This window comes from Nycticebus coucang, unplaced genomic scaffold (assembly GCF_027406575.1).
Source record: "Nycticebus coucang isolate mNycCou1 unplaced genomic scaffold, mNycCou1.pri scaffold_60, whole genome shotgun sequence".
NCBI classification, from domain to species: domain Eukaryota; kingdom Metazoa; phylum Chordata; class Mammalia; order Primates; family Lorisidae; genus Nycticebus; species Nycticebus coucang.
In genome coordinates, this window is record NW_026515587.1 from 134,823 (window position 1) to 162,569 (window position 27,747).

Below are 27,747 nucleotides of genomic sequence, written 5' to 3' on the forward strand. Positions count from 1 at the left end.
AAAAAAAACAAGTGATTCCATTTAAATGTGGGCAAGAGACATGAACAGAAGCTTCTATGAAGATAGGCAGATGGTCTACAGACGCATGAAAAAATGCTCACCATCTTTAATCATCTGAGAAATGCAAACAAAAACTACTCTGAGATACCATCTAACATCACAAAATCCCCAAACTCTAGATGTTGGCGTGGTTGTGGAGAAAAGGGAACACTTTTGCACTGCTGCTGGGAATGCAAGCTAGTACATTCCTTTTGGAAGGAAGTTTGGAGAACACTCAGGGATCTAAATGTACACCTGACTTTTAATCCTGCAATTCCTCTTCTAGGTGTATATCGAAAGGACCAAAAGTCATTTGGCAATAAAGATATTTGCACCAGATTGTTCATTGCAGCTCAATTCATAATTGCCAAGTCATGGAAGATAATTACATTTTTATAAAATTAGTTTCCTTTGGTATATCCTATTAATCTTTTAAGATCTTTAGAAAATAGCCATTTTATAGAACAAAAAATTTGTCTTAAAAAAGCAGCCACTGCTTGTATGCAAATTAGTCTTATTCGATAATGTAATATCAATGCAACATGCATCTCTGATGACTGGCATTTGTGGAGAGGAGACATGTATCTCTCTGGTTTACCCCAATTCCAGCACTCTCCTGCTTCTAAGTGATCTCTGGGGCAGCAACAATCTATCTTGTGTGAGGGCCAGTTTCCTAAATCCATCCTGGTCAGTACTCTCAAATTTCCTCATCATTAACTACAAAATTACCTAGTTAACTTTCTTCTTTCCACTCTCTTTCCCTACCCAGAATGTCTCTTCCCTTCAAAAAGTATTCTGTGACCCTGTGGTCTCCATTGTTTTCATGGATTATTTCTGCTATTTCTTCCCTCTTCATTTAGCAAAACGATCTCACATTTATAACTTGATTTCTTTGTTTCTTTGCTCCTTCTCCTCCAGCTAAACTCATGCTTAGAAATAAGATCAAAATAATGCCTTTTCTTGATCCTGCTATGGTGAAACTGTTCTTCCAGGGTTTTTTTCCAGATTTCTCTATAGGCAAGTGTATACCCTTGCTACTCATGGGGATCAAAGGACTAGCAGCCTCAGCGTCACTTGTGTGTGTTAGAAATGAAGATACCTAGACCTACTGAATAACAAAGTGCATTTTTAACCAGGTATCCAGGAGATATCAGAAAGTTTGAGAAGCTCTGGTCTGCAGGGATTTGCCTCCACATTTCCTTACCTGAGCTTCCCCTTTAGAATCTCACCACCAGTCCCTCCGTGTAACATACTCCAAGATGAAAAGGCATCACAAATCATCAAGTTTCTGATGGACTTTTTATCAGGCTATACTTTCCAATATATCTTCATAACTAACCCTCTTCTCTCCATTCTAGCTTCCTTATTGTGAAGTATATGATACTACTGTTCAGTAAAGTAAAATAATTTATATGCCACTGAATTATATACATTTGTGCCTGACCCTATACTTCCTTTCCTCTGTGTTAGATGAAACACGCCTCTGCATGATCAGAGACTTCAGTCTTTCATGCCTCCCTAACAGTGAGGAACGTGGGAGCAGCGAGGGTATGTGCTCTCTGTCTCTGACACATTTTGAAACTGGGAACTCACTTTATATTCTTGCCACCTTTGTAATGCCCTGTCCACTTGCACTAAGAAATTACTATTTTCCCTATGTACTCAATTTTAATTTAAGGACAATTAATGACAATTAAGGACATGGTAGGGGTAGGGAAAGTGGAGAGCAGAGAGAGAAAGGAGGGAAGTTTGGGGAAAAGAATAGTAGAGAGCGGGGAGGAGAGAGAGGTGGAGCCTTGGTGTGTGCCACACCTTTTAGGGACAAGATAGGATTGCAAGAGGGATTTTGCCTAACAAATGCAATCAGTGTAACCTGGTTTCATGTACTCTCAATGAATCCTCAACATTAAAAAAAGAAAAAGAAATTGATTTCTTTTAAGACAGTATAAATGTTAATTTTTTTGTATTATTAATTGGCTGTCCTGTTTCTACAGTGTAGAAAAGGGTATTCTTTGAATAGCTCTAACAAATATAAATTTAATCTTTCTACTTTGTGATAGAATTAGAGCTAAAAATTGTATGCCCAACCCTCTTCAAGTATTTTTTAAAATTGTTGAATTAATATAGCTATTTCTTTTGTTCAGCAATTTGATGCAAATGCCTAAATACAAAATGTTCAGTAAGTACTACAGAGGAAGGAAATGGCTTAGTATTTTACAAAGCTTCTTGAAAATCAGAAAAACTGGTAGCATTTGATTCCACCTCAAAATTTCTATAAGCAAACACTCTTAAGCAATGCCACCACATATAATCTACAATTGTAAACAAAATTTCACATTTTCTTCACACTGTATAGAAATACACATCACAAATGTGCAATTAGAATTAATACAGAATATTTGCAAAATGAACAAAATTTAGGCCTAGACCAAAAACATATTCTGAGTTGTTGAAAATAAGTTGACTAGACATTATTTTATCATCTTACGCTAATTTACATTTATAAAAATTTTAATTAAACATACTAGATTGAGGTGCTAAGAATGTGTGCACTATCTATACTTAAAGTGAATGCCCTATAATTTTATAAATCCAAATTTCAAAAGGAAGGATTCTGTTTATTGAATAATGGAATCCTCTTTTGGATCACTTAGTTTCTATTGCCTATATCAGGCCTGTTCATATGAACGTATATTCTCACTACATACAGAAACACTATAGAGTCCCTTTAGGAACTGCAATAATCATACATGAATAATTACTGAGGATTAAGGTACCTAACAAAATTACTGAATTCCAACATGGTCTTTTTTATTGTTATAAACCAAGAGTCCCATTACAACACACTCCTAAATTCAGAGTTTTAGAATTACTGAAAATGATTTAGATTATTTGAGTAATTATACTCATACCTTCCGCTTACCCAAATAACTGCGTAAAATCATGCTACATTAAACTTCCATTATAAAAACAAACCAATAGAGCAATGGACAACATGTCTGACTACTGTTATAAAAGGAATTTTTCCCATTATAATTTTGAAGGCTTTGTTGGGAAGCCCATTTCAGTAAATCAAGTAAGAGTCATGTATTGATTTGAAACTTCTTAGTTCAAAAGTTTACAAAGAGAAGTTTTTGTATAGATGAAAAATCCTTCTCCAAATTCATTTCTTACAGCTTCCTTATTCTTTATTTCTTCACAGGCCAAATTTTATACTTGATAATAATGTGAGGTTCTATATAATCACTACATGATAAGTTTACTTCTACTTATACACACCTCTTATTTGTATAGCACCCAGTAAACACTTTGACAATTTATTATTTCAAATACATGCCACCTCTTTGAGAGAAAATGGAGTTTTTGTTGGCCATTCCTTATCATAGAAACACATTGTTAATTCTCTAAGTATCATTTATCATTTACTGTCTTTTTTAATTTTTTTTTTTTTAGAAAAAGAGTCTTACTTTTCACCCTCTGTAGAGTGCAGTGGTGTCACAGTGCACAGCAATCTTAAGCTCTTGGGCTTAGGTGATTCTATTGCCTCAGCCTCCAGAGTAGCTGGGACTACCGGTGCCCATTACAATGCCCGGCTATTTTTTTGTTGCTGTTTGGCCAGAGCCAGGATTGAACCTGCCACCCTCGGTATAAGGGGCCAGCACCTTACTCAATGAGGCACAGGTGCTGCCCCCCTTAATATTTTATATGTTTATTTTTTTTCTTTTTTTATTGAATCGTAGCTGTGTACATTAATGCAACTATGGGGTACATTGTGCTGGTTCTGTACACAATCTGAAATACTTTCATCAAACTGGTTAATATAGCCTTCACCACATTTTCTTAGTTATGTGTTTAGACATTTATACTACCCTCCCTCCACTCACCCTATCCCTCTCCCCCTCTTAATTTTAAGAGTGTGCCTGAGGGTTCCCTTCTGACATTCCCAAATTAACAACAAGATATTATTCCAGAATCCACCTTAAAACTTGATTTTTTTTTTAAATATGGTGCTTTTCTAAACACAAAAGGCCATCTGAATGTTTCTTAAGAATTTTTTATGTTAGACATTCTGTCTGAATACGCTCTAAATCTATACTCAAAGGATGACTGGTTAACAACCACTGGTACTTTGAATTTCTCTACTGAAAAAAATCATGTGACACCACACATTGTAAATTATAGTAATTATAAATATCCTTTGTCAATAGAATCAGAAGGATAGACCATCTAACTGTTTAAAAACCTAAGCCAATGGCCGGCGCCTGTGGCTTAGTCGGTAAGGCACCAGCCTCATATACCGAGGGGGGCGGGTTCAAACCCGGCCCGAGCCAAACTGCAACCAAAAAATAGCCGGACGTTGTGGCGGGCGCCTGTAGTCCCAGCTACTCGGGAGGCTGAGGCAAGTGAATCGCTTAAGCCCAGGAGTTTGAGGTTGCTGTGAGCTGTGTGATGCCACGGCACTCTACCGAGGGCCATAAAGTGAGACTCTGTCTCTACAAAAAAAGAAAAAAAAAAAAACACCTAAGCCAATGAAAAATCTATATAATACAAGAAAGAAAACTTAAATTTAGGCCATAAGCAGATTTAACTAAGATTTAAAATGCACTAATTTCCTCATTTTAAATCTCTTCTCTTTCAATGTTATAATTCGAATCTCTTAAAACAAGAAGTGAATTAAAACACAATAATTGTTAAACCATTTTCCAAAAAATCAAGTATCCCTGCACCTTAAATTTTCTGTACTGTACCATTTATCAGTCTTTTGTGCAAGAGTTAGCAATTCATGGCACAGGGGTCACATTTTGCTTTTCCTGCTAAGTTAACCATGCTCATCAAACCTCATCCAAATCCTTTACATTTTTTATTGTTAGGGATTCATCGAGCGTACAAACATCCAGGTTACACTAATTGCATTTGTCAAGCAAAATCACTCTTATAAATGTGTTCCTATTACTCTTTCAGCTGCTGCTTTTTATTTTCCCTCTTGTCTGCCTGCTCTGTCTGGGCAAGAAGGTAGTCACACATGGCTTCAGGTACTTCCTTAGTCACAAGTGTAAACAACAATTTTCCTCATCCACTATTCAAAGTTGGTTTGGCCTACTAAACAAGTCTGAAATTGGAGAAGACAACTTAGTCTTTGCCGCTGTTTGTTGCTGTACTCGTACTTCAGCTGCCTCTGCCAAGTACATCAATGTCTTTCTTTCTGGGCTTTCTCAAAATTTTACACCCATTGCATTTGTATACTGAGGAACACATTATTTTTGCCTCACAGCATTCATAATAGTTTTTTAGACAGCCTGATCATTTGCAATTACATCCTTTGCTATGATGTCAATCTGATTCTCCCTCCTTTCCTTTCCCTATCTTAGGCCTGAAGCCTTCTGGATTTCTGTCAAGGCATGTTTTTATTGCTTTTTTCTTTCATTTTCATGTTCGAAATTATTATAATAACTAGTACAATTGTGGATGTTGTAAAATTCACTATTTGCAATGCAATCACAATATAATGTCAAACACAGTGATATTTTACACTTACAGGGCTTTCTAGGCCCAATGGAAGACACAGATGGGATTATACCATTGAATGGAAGCCTCGACTGGATCTGGATACCAAATATTCCAACGAAGTTAGAATAGCTTGCTACAGACACGTATGAAGACTACTGTAGCTGAGTAAAGTACTGAGCTGGAAGCACAGCATAGCCCACAATCCCTGTTCCCAGAGCTGTGGCCAAGACACTGCCAGGACAAGGCCTGGTGGCCCGTTGGTGAGGTTGGGCTGAATCTGTGGCAGTGTTGCGGCAGGCATGATGAGCCGGTCCTGTGGCTGGCTAGTAGTTATGATTTGTGAAGTTAGATTGATTAGTTGGGAGCAACTTGTTTGACAACCTAAGCCACGATAATTGGAACGGACTTCTGAACTGGGGTTGTATTCACAAGCAATGGCTTTGCTTGCTGGCTTTGAGTGTTTTTACTGGGATTCTATCTAGCTGGGGTGAGCTACTGGTTGTGTGGCAGTAACAAGTCAGACATAATAAAACTTGCTTCCAGGTAACTGCATCTTCCGGACATTGAGAGCAGTTTCCAGACGTGCAATTGCTTTAAACTTTGATGTGCTTACTCCCCTAACAGTGATGGTCTGCACAATTGATTCCACTGCCTTATTTGGTGATTTCTTTTTTTTTTTAATTTTTTTATTAAATCATAACTGTATACAATGATATGATTATGGGGCATCATACACTCACTTCATAAACCATTTGACACATTTTTATCACAGTGGTTAACATAGCCTTTCCGGCGTTATCTCAGGAGATATGGCTATTTTCTTTAGTGTCTGTGTTGTATAATTTAAAGGCGATCCAATAAAACCACTTTCAGATATTGTTGTGGTCTTTGATGGAGTTCTGGGAATAGACTGTGAAAGAACCCTACCTGCAATGACTGGAGGTGATACTTGAGTTGTTTGTCCTGTAACTGTTTTTCCATTACTTGGTTTTACAAAGATCAGCTTCTTGATTACTGGACCAGAGGTTGGTATTTGAGGCTTCTTAGCAATCTGTAGTGTTTTTTACTGTTTGGTCTATAACAAGGGCTGTGTTACACTATTCATCTGTTGGCTTCCTGGGGTCAGTGCTGAGACTCCAATGACAGGTTTCAACTCTGGCCTTCTTCCCATGATTAACTATTTTAATTTACTGCAGTGATAACTTACTATCTCCTGATTGGGCCTCAGTTGTAAATTTCTGAGTCTGCGGTAGTTGGCTTTGGGGTAGTTCTAGAACGAGACTTAACCAAAGTGGTTAAAATTAACCTCTGTTCATCTGGTTTAAGTTTCTGACTACCAGTTTAACATCAGCTGTCTGTGATACTTTGTTTAACATAATATGATGGACTGATATAGTCATAGGAATCTGAGCACCAAATTTCTGAACGCCACTTGGAAAAGCTGGTTTCACTGTGGTGTTACAATTTGCCTTAGTAATTGTGGCATTTCCTGTAACTTGGTTAGTGTGCTTACTGTCGACTGTGATTGGTTCCGTGGAAATAGGCATGGCTGTAGAGCCACCAGTAATATTTATGTTGACAATTTCTTCCACTTCTGTCTCTATGGGAATTGGGTCTTCCCCAGCTTCAATACTATGGTCACCAACTGAAGTTATACCACTGTCCATTATCTCCTCTGGCAGCAAACCTTTCACTTTGGCAGGGACCACCTCCATGATCATTCTCCTGCTAGAAAGTTAATCAGGCACAAACCCAGCAGCTCTCTGGGCTCCCACTATCTGTGGCAGCAGCAGTAGCTGCCTTGGAGACTCAGGGCAGGGACTGTTCAAATTCACTCACCCAGAACCATTCTACTGCTTCACCCCATAATACGTAGGCCCTTGCCACCCATGCACCCTCTCCAGAAATTGTATCATTTGACCAGCCTGAATCATGCCACCTGATCCTTTTCACTTAGTGTACTTCCTCCCTGTCTTCTTCTTCCCGGGAGTTCCCACCTGTGAGCTCAGGTGCCATCCGACTGGTCATAAAATCAATCAAATATTTTCCCTGAAAATCTGAATGCACAGTTAACCCTTTGCCAGGAGCCTGGATGCCTGAAAGTATACCCCCTGCAGAGCCCAGATTGTTTGGTGAATTCACAGGACCAGGCATTGTGTAGAACTCTAGATGGCATCACGGGCAGCGACTAGTGAGGAAGCGGGGGCTGCAGAGAGAGAGTGGTGTCTGGAGAGAGATGGATGTGGAGATGGTGTGCAGCTGGCAGAGGAACTGACATCCAAGTTCTGACATTAATGGGCAACTTTCCTGACTCCCTTACCCACCAGAGGGGACCAGAGTCTAGCCCCATGGGTTTGCTGGACAGAATGCCTGTGAATTCCTACAATTTGAATGCTTGAAACTCTGAACTCTTTCTCGTGAACAGTGATTGTACTCCCTGGGACAATCTGATTAGAACTTTCAACCTGGAATGTCTACCTGGGGACCCTCCAAAGTTGAGTTGTAGTTGTTTTGTAGTGGAGAGTTATAGATTCTCTTCCTCTAGCTGTTACTAGTGTGGGGGAGGTGGGGCAACCCAGATGTTTATATAGTTATACAGCTGAGATTCAACAGGATTGACCTTTCACAATGGTCAAAGGCTGTAGGGGAAAAGCCACAATCACAAGCTCCAGGTCATTGATAATGGACTGCTTAGCACCAGTACCTGAAGCCACCAAACCAAACTTGCCCCACAAGTTTTAAATGCAATATTGGAGAAAATACTCCTAAGGAAGAACCAGTGGAAGAACTTTGGCAACATGAAAAATCAGTGAAGATCACCTACACCAAGGGATGAAAAAGGAGATACAACAAAAGATACTATTCATAGAGAAGTGGCTCAAATGTCAGAAACAGAATTCAGAATATGGTTGAAAAATAAGACGAATAGAGTGGAGGAAAAGATGAAAAGAGACATCCAAAAAACTGTTCAAAAGTTGTTTCAAGAAACTAAAGAATTCAAAGACAAAGTCGCCAAGGATATGAACATAATGAGAAAGATATAGCAGAGCTTAACGAAATGAAAAAAGTGTTCTAAGAACTTTGAAATACAGTAGGGTTCCTCACTAATTGAGTTTAGCAGGTAATAAAGTGTATCAGAAATTAAAGACAAGGCTTTTGAATGATACCAATTATTCAAACAGGCAGAAAGCAGGAGAATCAGAACAGAACATTCTCTGAAAGAGTTGTGGGCCATTCCAAAAGATCAAACATCCAAAGTATAGAGATTCCTGAAGAAGAAAATGATGATCCTTAAAGTACAAATGCTTGACTCCAAGATATTATGAAGGAGAATTTCCAAAGCATTGCAAGAGATACAAAATTTCAGATAGTAGAAAATTTCAGAACCCCAGCGCAATGCAATCCAAATAAACCATTTCTTAGATACATTGTATTTAAATTTGCCAAAGTTAATATCAAGGAAAAAGTCCTACAAACAGCCAGGTGTAACAAAAATCTTACCGACAAAGGGAAAAATACTAGGTTGACCGCACATCTTTTAGCCAAAACTTTTCAAGGCAGAAGAGGATCATCATGCACCTTCAATCTCCTAAAACAAAATAACTTTTAGCTCAGAATCCCATATCCATATAAAATGAGTTTCATTTGTGATGGAGAAATCAAATACTTCACTGATACCCACATGTTGAGGAAATTTCCCATAACAAGATGAGCTATCCAGGAAATACACAGAACCATTTTCTGTAATGACCAGCACAGTTGTCTACCACCCAAAGAAATACACCCAGAATTTAAACAACAAAGACTAGATTTCACAATGGTCAAAGGGTTAAAAATATGCACTAGACATTTGAAAAACAAAACAACCAAAATACTACCATACCTATCAATTATCTCAATTAATGTGAATAGCCTAAATTCTCCCCTAAAGGCACAGAATGGCTGACTGGTTTTAAAAAACTAAGGCCAGTAATTGTTGCCAATGGGGTCTCATCTTACCTCAAAGGACAAAGAAAGACTCAAAGCGAATGAATGGAGATCAGGCAAATGGACATCAGAAAAAAGCAGGGATAGCAATCTTAGTTGCAGATATACTTGAATTAAAACAAAAACAAATAACAAAATGCAAGGACAGATACTAAATATTTGTCAAGGGCAACAATCAACATGAATAGCTTTCAATAATTAACATTTATGTACCCTTTCTGAATGTTCCTCTATTTACAAAACAAACCCTAATGGATCTGAACAATATGATATCTTCCTGTACTATAAATAACTGGACATTTTAAATACCCCTTTAGCTATTCAGGATAGATCATCAAAAAAAAAAAAAAACTAAGAAATAATGGTCTTAAACTTGACACTCGAAAAAAATGGACATAACCGACAACTACAGAATCTTTCATCCTAATAAAACAGAATACACATTTTTTTCACCAGCCCACAGATCATATCTTCAAAACTGATCATATCTTCAAACACAAGTCTAACCTCAACGCATTTAAAATAATACCAATTATACCTTCTAGCAAAAGAAATATTCATACTCAAAGTCGTGGAAGTGAAATAACCTTAGTATAAATGATAGCTAGGTCAAAGATGAGATTAAGAAAGAAATCATCAGATTTGCTGAACAAAATGATAATGAAGACACAAACTATCAAAACCTGTGGGATACTGCAAAGGCAGTCCTAAGAGGGAAGTTCATAGCATAAGAAGTCTTCATCAAGAAGAGGCTGAAGCAAGAGAATCGCATAAGCCCAGGAGTTGGAGGTTGCTGTGAGCTGTGTGAGGCCACGGCACTCTACCGAGGGCCATAAAGTGAGACTCTGTCTCTACAAAAAAATAAATAAATAAATAAAAGAAAACAAGAGGAGAGCAAGTCAGCAACCTAATAGGCTATTTTAAGCAACAGGAAATGAAAGATAAATCCAACTGCAAACACAGCAAATGAAAAGAAATAACCAAACTTAGAGCAGAATTAAATAGAATTGAAAACAAAAGAATCACTCAGTAGGTCATCATAACAGAAAGTTGGGTTTTTGAAAAGATTAATAAAATTAATTAACCTTTGGCTAGACTAAGCAAAAGAAGAAAAATAAAATCTCCAAGAACATCAATCAGAAACAATAAAGGGGGGGAACCAAGATACCACAAAAATTCAAAAAATTCTCAATGACTACCACAAAATAACTCTATTCTCAGATACATGATAATATAAAGGAAATTGACCAATACCTGTAAGCATATCACTTCCTAGATGGAACCAGAAAGAATTAGAAATTTTGAATAGACCTTTATCAAGCACTAAACTATCAACTATACAAAATCTCTCCAAAAATAAAAATTCAAATGGTTGCACATCAGAATTCTATCAAACCTTCAAAGAGGAACTAGTACCTATATTACATAACCTATTCCAAAACATAGAAAAGGAAGAAATCCTCCCCAACACATTTTACAAAGCAAATATCACCTTGATCCTCAAAACATGTAAGGCCCCAACAAAGGAAGAAAAATATACATGAATATCATTAATGGATATCGATGCAAAAATATTCAATAAGATCCTAGCAAACAGAATTCAGTGACACATCAAAAAAGTTTTATACCATGATCAAGTTGGTTTTATCCCAGGGTTATGAGTTTGGTTCAACATACATAAATCTAGAAATATAATATAGCAAATAAAAAATACAAAAAAATATCACCACATGATTCTATCTATTGATGCAGAAAAGGCTTCTGATAATCGAGCATCATTTCATGATTGGAACACTTAGGAAAACAGGGTTAGATGGGACATTTCTTAAAATGATAGAGGCCATCTACAGAAAACCCACAGTCAATATCAAATTGAATGAAGTAAAATTGAAAACATTTCCACTCAGATCTGGAACTAGACAAGGATAGTGTCTCCACTGCTATTCAACATCCATTTCAATCAGGTAAGTGAAGGAGATCAAGGGTATTCAAATGGGGACAGAAGAGGTCAAACTCTTGCTTTTCACATATGACATGATCTTATACCTGGAAAACCCCAGGGAATGAACTACAAAGCTTTTAGAACTGATCAAGGAATACAGCAGTGTCTCAGGACACAAAATCCATGCCTAGAAATCAGTAGCTTTTATATATTCCAATGATAGTCAAACTGAAAATATAATCAAAGATTCTGTTCCTTTTACAGTAGTGCCAAAGATGATGAAATATCTGAGAATTTATCTTACAAAGGATGCAAAAGAGCTTTATAATTATACCATGGAAAATATTCAGCCATAAAAAAATGGAGACTTGGTGGAACAAAGTTTTCTTAGTAAAGCATCAAAAGAATGGAGAAGCAAGAATCCAATGTACTCTATTCCAATATGAAGGCAGCCCCTAATACAGGGGCGGGGGCTAAGAGAATGAGCAAGTGGGAAGAGGGGTGGAGGGAAAGGGCTGGGGTGGCAGGGTATGTTACACCTCTTGTGCGTGGGGCACAACTATAAGAGGGACTTCATCTAACAAATGCAATCAGTGTAACCTTATTCTTTGTACCCGCAAGGAATCACAAACAAACAATAAATAAACAAATAAGTGAATAAATGAATTAAAATGGAGACTTTACATCTTTTATTTTTACCTGGATGCAGTTGGAACATATTCTTCTCAGTAAAATATCTCAAGAATGGAAACAAACAAACAAAAAAAAGTGTTCAATGTACTCAATACTATTATGAAACCAATATATAAACACTTCTACTCTCATATGAATGACAAAACACAAATACAGTCTAACAAGGGGAATGGGAGATGGGAGGGGAAGAGGGAAGGTGATAAGTGGGAAGAGGGAGGTTGTTTGCTTGGATCTCACCTAAAGTGCATAATGCAAATGTATACTTCAAAATAACTGAAGAGTAAATTATGTCTTACCATAAAAAATAAATGAAGTGGTGGTTATGTTAATCAGTTTGATTTAAGCATTCCAATTGTACATCAAATCACCATATTATGCTCCATAAATGCATACAGTTATGATTTAATAAAAAAATTAAAAGAACACGCACAACTTATCACCATTTCACTTCTCTTTCTTCTCCTTGTATGCATGCAATTGGTGACTTTCCTTGGCTCTTACAATATATCAATGCGTTTTAAGCAAATTTTGTGTCAAATAGCTTTTTCAGAAATATACAATTGTTACCTTCGACTTGTTCATTCACTGTATTTTTTCCTTTTTGATTAGAAGCCTCAGATGAATACCCAAGATCCTTCTTTTTACGATTCTGTGAGATGCTCTGTGAAAATTAATAACAACATTGAGTTTTAAATAAATTAAAATACTAAGGTCCTTGAAGATTTCCTAATCACTACCTTAAATTAAAGTATTAAGGTTCATGAAAATTTCCCAATCAGAATTTTTTATGCAAAAGCAGTTATAATAAAAGCAGTATCTGTTTAAAAGCAGAACACTGCAATTGAAGACTTCATATTTGGTCTCCAGATGAAACCTGTATTACATCTGTTTTTCATGGCTGATTCTGTGAACTAAAGAGGGAGCTAAAAAAAAAGAAAGAAAGAAAGACTCACCTAATATTCAATGGTTAATTGAGAAAATATAAATTTATATGCCTATGTCAACAAGGAATTTTCTTCAAAATACATAACTCTAATCTTCACTCCCCACCAAAAATAAGTGAACATTATAAGAACATACAATATACTGACTATAATACTTACAACATTAAATAAATTGATATTCCTTATTCTAGAAATATGTTGGTGATAAATTAGTATTGGCCAAATGGGAACCTTTGGAGTACGTCATTATGAACATAAACTGAACATTATCAAATCTTCTTTATTTAGGTAAACAATACTTTAAAACGAATTTATATTTTTCAAACTTTAGATTGATATGAGGGCATAAACTTTTAGATTACATTGTTTTCATTTCTAAAATAATTTTCAATTTTTAGTTGAGCCCTTCACCCAGGAGACATGCTGAACACTTTGACATTCTGCACATTAGATCGGATCCCACCAATCACCCTCCCTTCATCTTCTCTCCTCTCTGACTCCTCTCTTCTCCATCTCATGAGACTAGCATTTTTGTTAGATGTGGGCTTGTAGTTGTTTATATATTGGTTTCATATTAGTATTGAGTATATTGGATACTTGCTTATCCATTCTATTTTTTATAATTTATTAAATCATAGCTGTGTACATTGATATGATCATGGGGCATCATTCACTAGCTTCACAGACCATTTGACACACTTTCATCACACTGGTTAACATAGCCTTCCTGGCATTGTCTCAGTCACTGTGCCAAGACGCTTACATTCCACATGTACCAAGTTTCACATATACCCTTGTAAGATGAACCGCTGATGGAATCCCACCAATCCCCTTCCCTCCACCACTTCCAACCTCCCTCCCCTCCCTTTCCCCCTTCTCCCTATTCTTAGGTTGTAACTGGGTTATAGCTTTTATGTGAAAACCCTAAATTAGTTTCATGGTAGGGCTGAGTACATTGGGTACTTTTTCTTCCATTCTTGAGATACTTTACTAAGAAGAATATGTTCCAGCTCCATCCATGTAAACATGAAAGAGGTAAAGTCTCCATCTTTCTTTAAGGCTGCATAGTATTCCATGGTATACATATACCACAATTTATTAATCCATTCGTGGATCGATGGGCACTTGGGCTTTTTCCATGACTTAGCAATTATGAATTGGGCTGCAATAAACATTCTGGTACAAATATCTTTGTTATGTTGTGATTTTTGGTCTTCTGGGTATATGCCCAGCAGAGGAATTACAGGATTGAATGGCAGATCTATTTTTAGATCTCTGAGTGTTCTCCATATATCTTTCCAAAAGGAATGTATTAATTTGCATTCCCACCAGCAGTGCAGAAGTGTTCCCTTTTCTCCGCATCCACGCCAACATCTCTGGTCTTGAGATTTTGTGATATAGGCTAGTCTCACTGGAGTTAGATGATATCTCAAAGTAGTTTTGATTTGCATTTCTCTGATGATTAAAGATGATGAGCATTTTTTCATATGTCTGAAGGCCGTGCGCCTGTCTTCTTCAGAGAAGTTTCTCTTCAAATCCCTTGCCCAGGCTGCGATGGGATCCCTTGTTTTTTTCTTGCTGATGCGTTTGAGTTCTCTGTGGATTCTGGTTATTAAATCCACAGAGCTCTGTTTTCTTGCTTTACTGTGTTCTTGGCTGTGCAGCTTTTTAGTTGGATCAAGTTCCAGTAGTGTATTTTTGACGCTGCTTCAATTGCCCGGGGGGTCCTCCTCATAAAATACTCGCCCAGACCGATTTCCTCAAGGGTTTTGCCTGCACTCTCCTCTAGTATTTCTATAGTTTCATGTCTTAAGTTTAAATCTTTAATCCACTGAGGGTCTATCTTTGTTAATGGTGAAAGGTTTGGGTCCAGTTTCAGTCTTCTGCAGGTTGCCAGCCAGTTAACCCAGCACAATTTGTTAAATAGGGAATCTTTTCCCCACTGAATGTTTTGAATTGGCTTGTCAAAGATTAAATAACATTAAGTAGCTGGATTTATCTCTTGGTTCTCTATTCTGTTCCAGACATCTACTTCTCTGTTTTTGTGCCAATACCATGCTGTTTTGATCACTATCGATTTGTAGTATAGTCTGAGGTCTGGTAGAGTAATTCCTCCTGCTTTATTTTTATTTCTGAGTAATGTCTTGGCTATTCAAGGTTTTTTCTGATTCCATATAAACAAAGTATTGTTTTTTCAAGATCTTTAAAGTATGACAGTGGAGCTTTAATAGGGATTGCATTGCAATTATATATTGCTTTGGGTACTATGGACATTTTAACAATGTTGATTCTTCCCAGCCATGAGCATGGTATGTTTTTCCATCTGTTAATATTTTCAGCTATTTCTTTTCTTAGAGTTTCATAGTTCTCTTTATAGAGATCTTTCATGTCCTTTGTTAGATAAATTCCCAAATATTTCATCTTCTTTGGCACTACTGTGAATGGGATAGAGTCCTTAACTGTGTTCTCAACTTGACTATTGTTGGTATATATAAAGGCTACCGATTTATGAATGTTGATTTTGTAACCTAAGATGCTGCTGTATTCCTTGATCACTTCTAAGAGTTTTGTAGTAGAGTCCCTAGTGTTTTCCAGATATACTATCATATCATCTGTGAAGACCAAAAGTTTGATCTCTTCTGACCCTATATGGATAACCTTGATTGCCTTTTCTTCCCTAATTGCAGTGGCTAAAACTTCCATTACAATGTTAAAAAGCAATGGAGACAATGGGCATCCTTGTCTGGTTCCTGATCTGAGTGGAAATGATTCCAGTTTAACTCCATTCAATATGTATTTGTCTGTGGGTTTGCTGTAGATGGCCTCTATCAGTTTAAGAAATGTCCCTTCTATACTGATTTTCTTAAGTGTTCTGATCATGAAGGGATGCTGGATATTATCAAAAACTTTTTCTGCATCGATTGAGAGAATCATATGGTCTTTGTTTTTTAATTTATGTGCTGGGTTACATTTATAGATTTACATATATTGAACCAGCCTTGAGACTCTGGGATAAAACCAACTTGGTCATGATGTATAATTTGTTTGATGTGTTGCTGGATTCTGTTTGTTAGGATCTTGTTGAATATTTTTGCATCTATATTCATTAGTGACATTGGTCTATAATTTTCTTTTCTTGTTGGGTCTTTTCCTGGTTTGGGGATCAGGGTGATGTTTGCTTCATAGAACGTGTTAGGTAGTCTTCCTTCTTTTTCTACCTTTTGGAACAGGTTGAGTAATATAGGTACTAATTCCTCTTTAAAGGTTTGGTAGAATTCTGACATGAAACCATCTTGTCCCGGGCTTTTCTTTTTAGGGAGGTTTTGTATGGTTGATGCTATTTCCAAAGATGATATGGGCCTGTTCAACATTTCCACTTGATTCTGGCTAATCTTGGAAGGTGACGTGCTTCCAAGTATCGGTAAATTTCCTTCAGATTTTCATATTTCTGAGAATAAAGTTTCTTGTAATATTCATTAAGGATTTTTTTTTTTATTTCTGAGGAGTCTGTTGTTATTTCGTCTTTGTTGTTTCTGATTGATGAGTTTAGAGAGTTTACTCTTTTTTTCCTGATTAGGTTGGCCAAAAGTTTATCTATTTAATTGACCTTTTCAAAAAAACAGCTTTTTGATTTATTGATCTGTTGTATTATTCTTTTGTTTTCAATTTCATTTAATTCTACTCCAATTTTGGTTATTTCTTTTTATCTACTGGGTTTTGGGTTGGAATGTTCTTCCTTTTCCTGTTGCTTGAGATGTCCCAGTAAGTTGTAAACTTCCTCTCTTTCCGTTCTCTTGAGGAAGGCTTGCAGTGCTATAAATATCGCTCTTAGAACTGTCTTTGCGGTGTCCCAGAGCTTCTGATAGTTTGTGTCTTCATTGTTGTTTTGTTCCAAAAAATTAGCGATTTCTTTCTTAATATCATCTCTGACCAAGCTATCATTCAGCATAAGGTTATTTAACTTCCATGTTTTTGTATGAGTATGCAGATTCCTGTTGTTACTCAGCTCAAGTCTTATTCCGTGGTGGTACGAGAAGATGCATGGAATAATTTATATTCCTTTAAATTTACTGAGGTTAGATTTGTGACCTAAGATGTAATCAATTTCTGAGTATGTTCCATGAGCTGATGAGAAGTATGTGTATTCAGTTTTGTTGGGATGAAATGTTCTGTAGATGTCTGCTAAATTCAAATGTTGGATGGTTAGGTTTAAATCTAAGATTTCTTTGCTCAGCTTCTTCTTGGAGGATCGATCAAACACTTCCAAAGGAGTGTTGAAATCTCCGACTATTATGGAGCTGGAGGAAATCAAGTTGCTCATATCTCTTAGAGTTTCTCTTATAAATTGAGGTGCATTCTGGTTGGGTGCATAGATATTAATAATTGAGATCTCATAATATTAAGTATTACCCGTAACAATTATCAAGTGACCATTCTTGTCCTTCCTTAATTTTGTTGGTTTAAAGCCTATTGTATCTGCAAATAAAATTGCAACACCTGCTTTTTTATGATTACCATTTGCCTGAAATATGGATGACCATCCTTTCATCCGGAGTCTGTATTTGTCTTTTAAGTTAAGATGTGACTCTTGTATGCAACAAATATCTGGCCTGAGTTTTTGTATCCAGTCAGCTAACCTATGCCTCTTTAGAGGACAGTTTAAGCCATTCACATTAATGGAGAATATTGATAAGTCTGGTGAAGTTTTGGGTATCGAGTTTTTCAAAGCCCAGTGGCCATTTTTAATCCTTTCGCTAGTGTCGAAATTGGAGTTTCATCCAAAGTTTATGAGTGAGTTTACTTTTGTGGTATAGGATTGGGTTGGTCATTATGGAGGATAGGTCTGAGAATATCCTGAAGAGCTGGTTTGGTTATGGCAAATTTCTTCAACATATGAATGACATTAAAGTATTTAATTTCTCCATTATAAATGAAACTCAGTTTAGCTGGATACAAGATCCGGGGTTGAAAGTTATTTTGCTTTAGGAGATTAAAAGTCAGTGAACACTTTCTTCTGGCTTAAAAAGTTTCAGCAGAGAGATCTGCAGTCATTATAATATTCTTCCCTTTGAAGGTAACGGTTTTCTTTCTCCTGGAAGCTTTGAGAATTTTCTTCTTCATATTAACTTTAGTGATGTTAATTATGATATGCCTGGGGGATGTCTTATTGGGGTTGAGTCGTGCTGGGGTTCTGAAGCTGTCCGCTATCTGAATTTCAGAATCTCTAGGCATGTCTGGAAAATTCTCTTTCATAATTTCATGCAGAAGGGCCTCTGTGCCCAGCGAGGCCACTTCATCTTTTTCTGGAACTCCAATGATTCGGATATTCACCTTCTTCGAATTATCCCAGAGCTCTCAGAGAGAATGATCCGTTTTTGCTCTCCATTTCGCTTCCTCTTTGAGAGTTTGGGAGTGTTCAAAGGCTTTATCTTCAATGTCAGAAATCCTTTCTTCTGCTTGCTCCATTCTGTTGCTCAGGGATTCTACTGTATTTTTCATATCTTTGAGGGCTGCAAATTCTTGCTTCAGTGTGTCTAAGTCTTTGGTGGTTTTGTCTTTAAATTCGTTAAATTCTTGAGACAACTTTTGAATTTCTCCTCGAATTCCTAATTCCTCTTTATTAATCTTGTCTGCAATCCAAATTCTGAATTTGATTTCTGACATCGCAGCCAGTTTTTTATGAATGGGATCTTCAATTACGTCTGCCATATCTTTCCTTGGGGGGGTTGATCTATTCTGATTATTCATGTTATCAGAGTTTTTCGCTGATTCTGCCCAATGATTGTTTTACTCCCTTTGATTTTCCCCCCCTGGGGCTTTGTTGAGGGCCTGTACAGTGTTGTGTCCTGAGAAACTGGGGCCCCGTTTTGTGTGGTGGGGCTAAGTGGTTCTGTCTTGTTTTCAGTTGGTTTCTGTTCCACCCTAGTGAAACAGATACTCTGGATTGAAGTCTCAGCTGTGGAGAAATATCAGCAATTAAGTCACCCCACCCCACATTGGCAAACAATTGGAAAAGAAAAATCAAACCTTCCTACCACTGTGCACCCACGGCACCACCTGATTTGTCCTCATGCGATTGGTTCAGTTCAAAAGATCCAAAGAAATTGTCTCAGTCTGCACCTGTCTCGGGTGAGAGAGTTTAAGAGGTCTCTGGGAACTGGATCACAGGGGTCTGGTGACTACTCTGGTATGGTTTGCTCCAGTGCTGCGTGGAGTCAGGAGGAGCCACCCAGCCAATAAATCAGTCTGGTAAGGTTGCTGCCTCCTTCCCCATCTTTCGCCACTGTCACACCCAGCAGCACCCAGCATCTTGCACCCACTGTCACTGATAGCCCTGCAGTTGGCTGATCCAGTTGCCTGTAGTGAACCGGTACTCCAGGAGTTTGCACCTGCCTGAATCACAAGGAAGTCTGCCAGGCCGCTGCGCTCAGCCTCTCTCTAGCTGGAGGAGGTGAGGACTGACAACCTTGGACGCTTGATGAAGGTTGGGGGGTTTTCACTCAGGTCCAGTCTCGCCCCTGATTAATGTTACTAACAGAACAGAACAGACCAAATTTTCGGTTCCCCTGCAGAAGAGAAGCTGAATTGAGTTTCAAATCAGCTTGTCTTTGCTCTTTTATTGTCTATAGGCTGACGATCCCCTGAGGGCCTGGTGCATCTTAGGTTCAGTAAAACGTACCTCTGGGTCAGCCCTGCCCTGGGAGTTTCCCTGGTTTGCAAGTTCAAGTTGCCTCAGGCAAACCCTATACTCACAGTCTCTGGTTGCCCAGGGAGACGGGGGTGTGGCTTCAGAATATTCAGTAGTGAGCTGCATTGCTAGCAAAAGAGGGCTGCTGTTTTATGCCTCACGGAACCGCTGCTCCAGTGCAGCACCCCTCTGGCCAACTGTCCTCTCTCTGCTCCCATGCCCCAGAGTCTGCACCGACTGGCTGCAGCCCAGCACTGTCTACACCCCTTGAGCAATCGCACAAGAGTCTAGACCCCTGGGGGACAGGCCTCCAGACCTTGGAGCGAGAGAAGAGGGGACCGCAGGGAGCACTGAGAGGCTGGGGTTATGGGCAGAGAACACACACAGTTTTACACAGTTTTATGCCTGGCCGTATTGTCACCAAAAGATGGCAGTTGCACTGTGCCTCAGGGGACTGCCGCTCCGGTGTGGTCCCCTCTCCGCCGACCGTCCTCTCCTCACTCCCGTGCCCAGAGCTGGTGCCGACCAGCTGCAGTCAAGGCCTTGTCCACACCCCTCGGGAAATCACCTAAGACTCTGAACTCCTGGGGCACTGGCCTCCAGACCTCAGTGTGAGTGGAGGGGAGCGCTGGGAGCTCAGAATTCCAGGTAGAGACTATACACAGTTTTATACAGTTTTATGCCTGGCAGGAGAACGCTGTGGCACCCTAGTAGGGGAGGTAGGTCCAGTTGTTAGAGGGTCTGTCCCGTGGAGTGCAGTGGGAGGATCTTTGAACTCTGCCCAATTGTTTGTGGGGCACTCTGAGCTGTTCTCATGGGGGAGGGGACTCCCATCCACATGGTGATGGATTTTGTACCTTTTGTTTGTATGTTGGGGTCGCAGCTCACCTCAGCGGGGTTGATGTGCGTTCTTCAACCTTCTCTCTTAGTGCAGCTCAAATCCACTAGGTTACTTGCTGAATTTTTGTCCTTTAACTCTCCTAATGGACGGGAGCCTCTGTGGAAAGCTGGCTTCAGTCTGCTTATCCATTCTTATGATACTTTACTAAGAAGAATGTGTTTCAACTCCATTCAGGTTAACGCAAAAGATGTAAAGTCTCCATCTTTTTATGGCTGAATAGCACTCCATGGTGTGTGTGTGTGTGTCTGTATATATATATATATGTATATGCTGTATGCATCTCTTTCTAAATTAAGATATAAATTTAATAAAGCATAGCAAGACATAATAAAAAGGGAAAAATAAGAACATTTGCTTTTGAAGCATATAAAACATGCCAAGCACTTACTTGTATTTTGTCTTTTCTACACATTATAATAATAAAAATAAAAATCATGGTGACCCCAGGTTCTGCTTTCTGGTCATTTCAAGAAGTTCAGAATAAAATGGTGAATAGATGTGATTAATACAACATGCAAAAGTGGAAAATCAGAATGGACCAGAGAACTGAAAAAGGATAAAAGCAACAGTGACAAATGAACATCTACTTCATTTTGAACTTGAATTTTTCTTCTCCAAAGGTGGGGATTCTACTGGTAACATGTCATCCTCATTCTTACCCTTTTGCATATCCTGCCATATTTCTTCCTTTATAAACACAGATGCTTTTGATGATCTGTCACTATGTGGTGGGGAGGGATGCATATTTTCTGATTCAGGTTTCATGGTTTTTACTTTTCAGCATCTCTGTCCTCATCTAATGCCTCAGGAACACGTACAGTATGTACTGGTTTTCCTTCATTATTAGTGGATATAGCAGCAGAAATATTGCACCTTTTTGTTTGAAGCACACACTTCATTTCCTTTTAAGCCACAAATTTTGGATTTCTTGACTGAGGTACATTTCTGATGTCCAATTTCCAAAAAAAAATTGTTTTGGCCATTTCAAAATCAAGCTTATTAGTGTTCCTTTGTTTCAACTGTATATTCTGAGCTCCTTGCTTTTTTAGTGTGTGTGTCATTATAATATTATCCTCACATGCCCAGTGCTGGGACAGAGACAAGATGGCTAACTAGAGGCATATTTTGTGGAAAGTCTCATCCAGAAGGAGGGAAATTTTAATGAAGTAACCCAGAGTAGTGTAATTGGGGGCTAGATTGCAAGAAGAACCAAGGGGTTCAGTAACCCTGCACAGACAAACTGCGAGGACCAAGATGAGTAAGAGGAAGGAAGAGAACTGAGGAGAGTTAGATTGGATCAGTCTAGATGATTCTTGAAAACAGAAGAGTAAGGGTGAGCCTTCTCCCACCTGCAGTCTTTCTGCAAACAGCAAAACACGCCATCACTTGCCTGATAAGGAAGTCCCAAGAAGGATAAAACATCCCACTATTTTTGCACCAAGGCATATCCGCTTCTGAGTCTGTATCCTGCCTGGCAGAATAGAGAGCAATTTTGGCACTAGCTTCCTTTCGACCACAGCCAATACCCTCTCTTTTTTGGGTTGCCCAACAGTCTGCCCCCACTGCAGAACTCTGCTTTCCAGTGGCACCAACTAGAAGCACTAGCCCAGACCAGACTGGAGGGGGGTTTGACCCACCCACTGGCAACAACAGGTGAAAGTGCTTTGGACCCTACCCACCCCTCAGAGCAACTGAGGGAGCGAGGGTTTACAGAGGTTGCTTTCTCTGTCACCAAGAATCATCAGGGTGTTTATCAGGCCATGTGGACTCTGAGAGATATCTGCATTGTGTGGCCCAGTGAACTGAGCATGCCTCAACCCTGTTGGAGGAAATGGTGGCTTGGCTGCACTGACAATGCATGACAAGGTCCCTCCTAAGTCTCCATCCTGCTAGGGGGGAACTTTCCCTGCCCATTGGGATGGCATTTTCTAGCATCTGTGCCTAGCAGGCCCCTCCTGGAGGTTTGGCCCCTGACTCCACTCCTGCCAAATTGAAGGTGGACGGGCCTAGTCTCTGACAGGCAACCCAATCCGGGAAAGCCTTGGAAGCAGATGGTAGGCCCAAGATCTCCTTTCCCTACCATAGTCAAAAAGCCTCCTCACTTTGAATCTGTCACAGCTGGGACTTCAGAGAAAAAGAAGAGTTTGTTTGAATAGTTAGGTGTAAAGTAGAGTGAGCAACTTCACATACAGGAGCCTCTGGATCTGACTTCAGATCACCAGATTTAGTTTTAGTCACCAAGGATCTGGACACAATTATAGCAGAGCTTAAGAAATGGAAAGAGGCATTCAAGGAGATTCAAACAGTATGGAGTCTCAGCAGTAGAATAGAACATGGAGAAGAAAGAATCTCAGAAATGGAAGACAAGAATTTTGAACTAACCTAATCATTCAAAGAGACAGGGGAAAAAAGCAGAACAAAAACAGCTTTCTCTGAGCAAGTTATAAAACTACTCCAAAAGATCAAGCATTCGAATCATTGGGATTTCTGAAGGATAAGAAGAGAGTGAATGGTAGGAAAAAATATATTTCAGGCAAATGGAAATCAGGAGAAAGTAGGGGGTACAATTGTATTTTTAAATATTATGAGATGTTTATTAGATTTAAACCAATAAACAAAAACAAAGATGGATGCTATTCTCTGGTCAAGGGAACAATATAACAATGAGACATTTGAATCCTAAATATCTATGCACACAACTGAAACACTCCCAGACATTTAAAATGAACCCTAACCAATTTGAACAACATGATATCCTGTGAAACCATATTAAGTGGGCATTGCAACACACTTCTGACAAAACTGTACTGACTCTCCAAGCACAAACTAAACAAATAAACAAGGGAGTTAAATGTGTGCCTAGAACAATTGGGTTTTACAGAAATATACAGAACATAAATCCAAAAACTACTGAGTATGCGTTCTTCTCTCCAGCTCATGGATTATATTCCAAAGAAATGGACACAAATCAAACCTCAACAAAATCTAAAGAATAGAAATTATATTTTGTATCTTTCCAGATCATTAGGGAATAAAGGCAGAACTCAACTAAAAAAAAAAAGATCCTTATGCCTGCATGCCTGTACAAAGTCATGGAAATGAAGTAACCTTAGAGCAAAGAACTGGGTCAAGGAGGAGATAAAGAAAAAAATCGTTATCTTTCATGAAAAAATGACAATGAAGCCACACACTATCAAAACCTGTGGGATACTGCAAAGGCAGTCCTAAGGGTAAAAGTTATTGGATTAAATGTTCTCATTCAAAAAACAGAAAAAATGCAAATCAATAACCCAATAAACCATCTGAAGCAACTGGAAAAGAAAGAATAATCCAATCTCAAACCGAGTAGGAGAAAAGACATAAACTAAAATCAGAATTTAATGAAATTGAGAACATAAGGACCATTCAAAAGATCGGAGAAAGAAAAAGTTGTTTCTTTTAAAATATTAATAAAATCAAAGTACCCTTGGCCAGACTGACTAGCAACAGAAAAGATCTCTAATAACTTCAATCAGAAATAAAAGAGGGAAAATAACAATAGAAACCACAGAGATACAAAACATCTTCAGTGACTGCTACAAAAATCTATATGCTCAGAAATTCTAAAACGTAGAGGAACTGTACCAAAATGTGGACTCATATCATCTCCCCTAAGCTCAACCATAAAGAACTAGAAACTCTTAACAGACAAGTATAAAGCACCAGAACTGCAATAACAATAAATCTTCCCTCAAAAAGTCCTGGACCAGCTGGTGTCACACCAGAATTCTACCAAACCTTCAAAGAATACCTATATTGTAGAAACTATTCCAAAACATAAAGAATGAAGGAAACTTCCCCAACATGTTCTATGAAACAAACATCATCCTGATTCCAAAACCAGAGGAAGAGCCAACAAAAAAGGAAAACTACAGACCAATATCATTTATAAATATTGATTCAAAAATATTCAATAAAATCCTAGCCAACAGAGTACAGCTACACATTAAAAAATTACACATCATGATCAAGTGAGTTTTATCCCAGGGATAGAAAGTTGATTCATAAATCCATAAATATAATTCACTGTTTAAATAGATTCAGAAGGAAAGACCATATGAGCCTCTCAATAGATGCAGAACAAGCATTCGATAAAAGTTACCATCCCTTTCTGCAAGAACACTTAAGAAAATAGGCATAGATGGGACATTTCCTAAACTGATAGACACCACCCCACAACAAACCTACAGACAATAGCATACTGAATGGCGGAAAACTGAAAGCTTTTGCACTTAGAAATGGGACCAGACAAGGAGGTTCACTATCACCACTGCTACTCAACCTAGTGCTGAAAGATCTAGCCAATGCAATCCGGTAAGGGATGGATATTAATGGCATTGAAATATGAGCAGAGGAGGTCAAGATCTCCCTCTTTGCTGATCATATGATTTTATACTTTGGAAACCCCAGAGACTCAACTACAAGGTTCCTGGAAGTGAGCAAGGAATAAAAAGTTTTAGTACATAAAATCAAGGTCCACAACTCAGGACCCTCCAGAATGGTATGCCAGTAACAGTCAAGGTGAGAATAAGGTCAAAGACACATTATTCCTTCACAGTAGCTTAAAAAAAAAAAAACAATGAAATGCTTGGGAATATACTTAACAAAGGATGTGAAGAATTTCTACAGAGAGAACTATGAAATCCTGAGAAAAGAAATAGCAGAAGACATTAACAAGTGAAAGAACATACCATATTCACTCACAGTTGAGAAGAATCAACATCATAAAATGTCCATACTACCCAAAACAATCTACAGATTTAATGCAATCCCCATCAAAGCATCAATGTCATATTTTGAAGATCTAGAAAAAATAATACTGTGCATCATATGGAACTAGAAAAAAAAACAAATAATAAATGCAATTCTAAACAATAAAAACAAATCTGGAGGCATTATATCACCAGACTTCGGGTAATGCTAAAAATCTACAGTGATCAAAACAGCACGATGCTGGCAAAAAAATAGGTACCTATGGAAGAAAACAGAGAACCTAGAAGTGAACCCAGCCACTTACCATCTGATCTTTGATAACCAAACAAAAGCATACACTGGGAAAAAGAATTCATATTTAATACATGGTCCTGGGAGAACTTGTTAGCCACAATGGGAAGACTAAAACTAGACTTCTCACCACTTACAAAAAGTGACTCTCATTGGATAAAATATCTAAATTTAAGACACTAAATGACAAAAAATCTGGAAGAAAGGGTGGAAAAAACTCTTGGCAAAATCAGCCTGAAAAACAGCTGATGAACAAGACCCCCTTGGCAACTGCAGCAATATTAAAAATAAACAAATTGAACATAACCATACTAAAAAGCTTCTGCACAACTAAAGGTACAAGAACTAAAGAAAACAGCCTGTGAAATGGTAGAAGGTATTTGCACACTATGACTCGGACAAAGAGCTGATAACTGGAATTTACAGAGAACTCAAACTAATTCACAAGAAAAGAACAAACAATCCTATGTCAAAAGTGGACAAAAACTTTCCTGAAGAAGATGGATGAATGGCCAACAAACACATGAAAAAATACTTATCATCAGATAAATGCAATTCAAAGCTACATGAAGGTATTACCTAATCCCAGTGGAATAGCCCACATCACAAAGTCCCAAAGATGCAGATGCTGGTGTGGATGTGGAGAGAAGGGAACACTTCTACACTGTTAGTAAAACTGCAAACAGATATTTTTCATAGCCTCTGTGGAAAGAATTACGGAGAATTCTCCAAGAACTAAAAGTATACCTTCTATTTGATCCTGCAATCCCTTTATTAGGTATCTATCCAGAAGAAAACAACATTTTACAATAAGGACATCCACACTAGAATCTTTATTGCAGCTCAATTCATAATTGCCAGGATGTAGAAGAAACCCATGTGCACATCAACCCAGGAATGGATTAAAAAACGGTGGTATATGTATACCATGGACCTCCTTTCAGTGATAAAAAAGAAAAAGATGAAAACTACATATTTTTCTTTTACCTGGATGGAGTTGAAAAGCATTCTTCTTAGCAAAGTGTGCATGAATAGAAAAGTATCCAATATACTCAATACTAATATGAAACAATTACATAAAGAACTACACACCCACAGGAGAGAAAAATACAATTGAGTTGAATTGGGAGGGCTGAAGGAGAGTGCATAGTGTGCACATTTGCTCTCATCAAATGTACACAATGTGAGGACACACAGCACACTCTGTGGGTGAAGGGATCAGCTCCAACCTGAATTTTCTTAGATATGCAAACAATGTAACCTAATCATTTTTACCCTCATAGTAATATGAAATTAAAAAAAAAAAACAAACAGCAACAACAACATACCCAGCGTCCACCAGGGCTGTTCTCATATTCCCGATATACTGTGTTTTCTTTTAAATAAAGCTTAGAAGATAAGTGTCAAGTGTATTTCAGGGACACAAAGTAGAAATGGGATGAAAAGACATTTCTGAGACTGATGTGCTTTTGTTCAGAGAATGCATGAAGTATTTTAGAGATGGACACTTCAGGTGGATCGATTATCCTCACAATCAGGAGGAATCTGTAATTTTGCCAAATTACAATTTTTTTTTCTTTTTAATATAAGCTTGTTACTCTTTTGGAGTTGTGTAGTAACTGCCTAAGGATAAACTGGACTTTTGTGTTATATGTATTCAAAAATTTAACCAAACCTTTGATTTTACTCATTTTTCTTAAATTTTAATTTATTTCACCACTCTACTTTGCCTTGATCTATCCACAATTACTCTAACTTTTGCACATAAGGAAATCCATAATATGCAGTATATCCCCTCTTCCACAAACCCTATGTATTTCTAGTTTTTGAGAACTGTTTGCAGATGCAAACATAAAAGATTAATGTGTTTATATTGTTACTTAGTTATGTTTTCTGTCAGGATACAGGTTTTCAAAATGATATGATCCTCTCACCCAAATATGGGCAAAGATATTCAGAAAATAAGTAAACTTTAACTAACACATTTCTTAAATCTGTATTT

At 38.0% G+C, this 27,747-nt stretch overlaps 1 protein-coding gene across 1 annotated transcript in view; it reads right to left on the reverse strand.

Moving 5' to 3' along the window:
- LOC128579504 (ankyrin repeat domain-containing protein 26-like) overlaps positions 1-27,747 on the reverse strand; it is a 71,249-nt gene that overhangs the window by 35,289 nt on the left and 8,213 nt on the right. Inside the window, exon 5 of the mRNA XM_053581566.1 lies at positions 12,737-12,830. Coding sequence (XP_053437541.1) covers positions 12,737-12,830 — 94 coding nt within the window. The remainder of the gene's footprint in view (positions 1-12,736; positions 12,831-27,747) is intronic.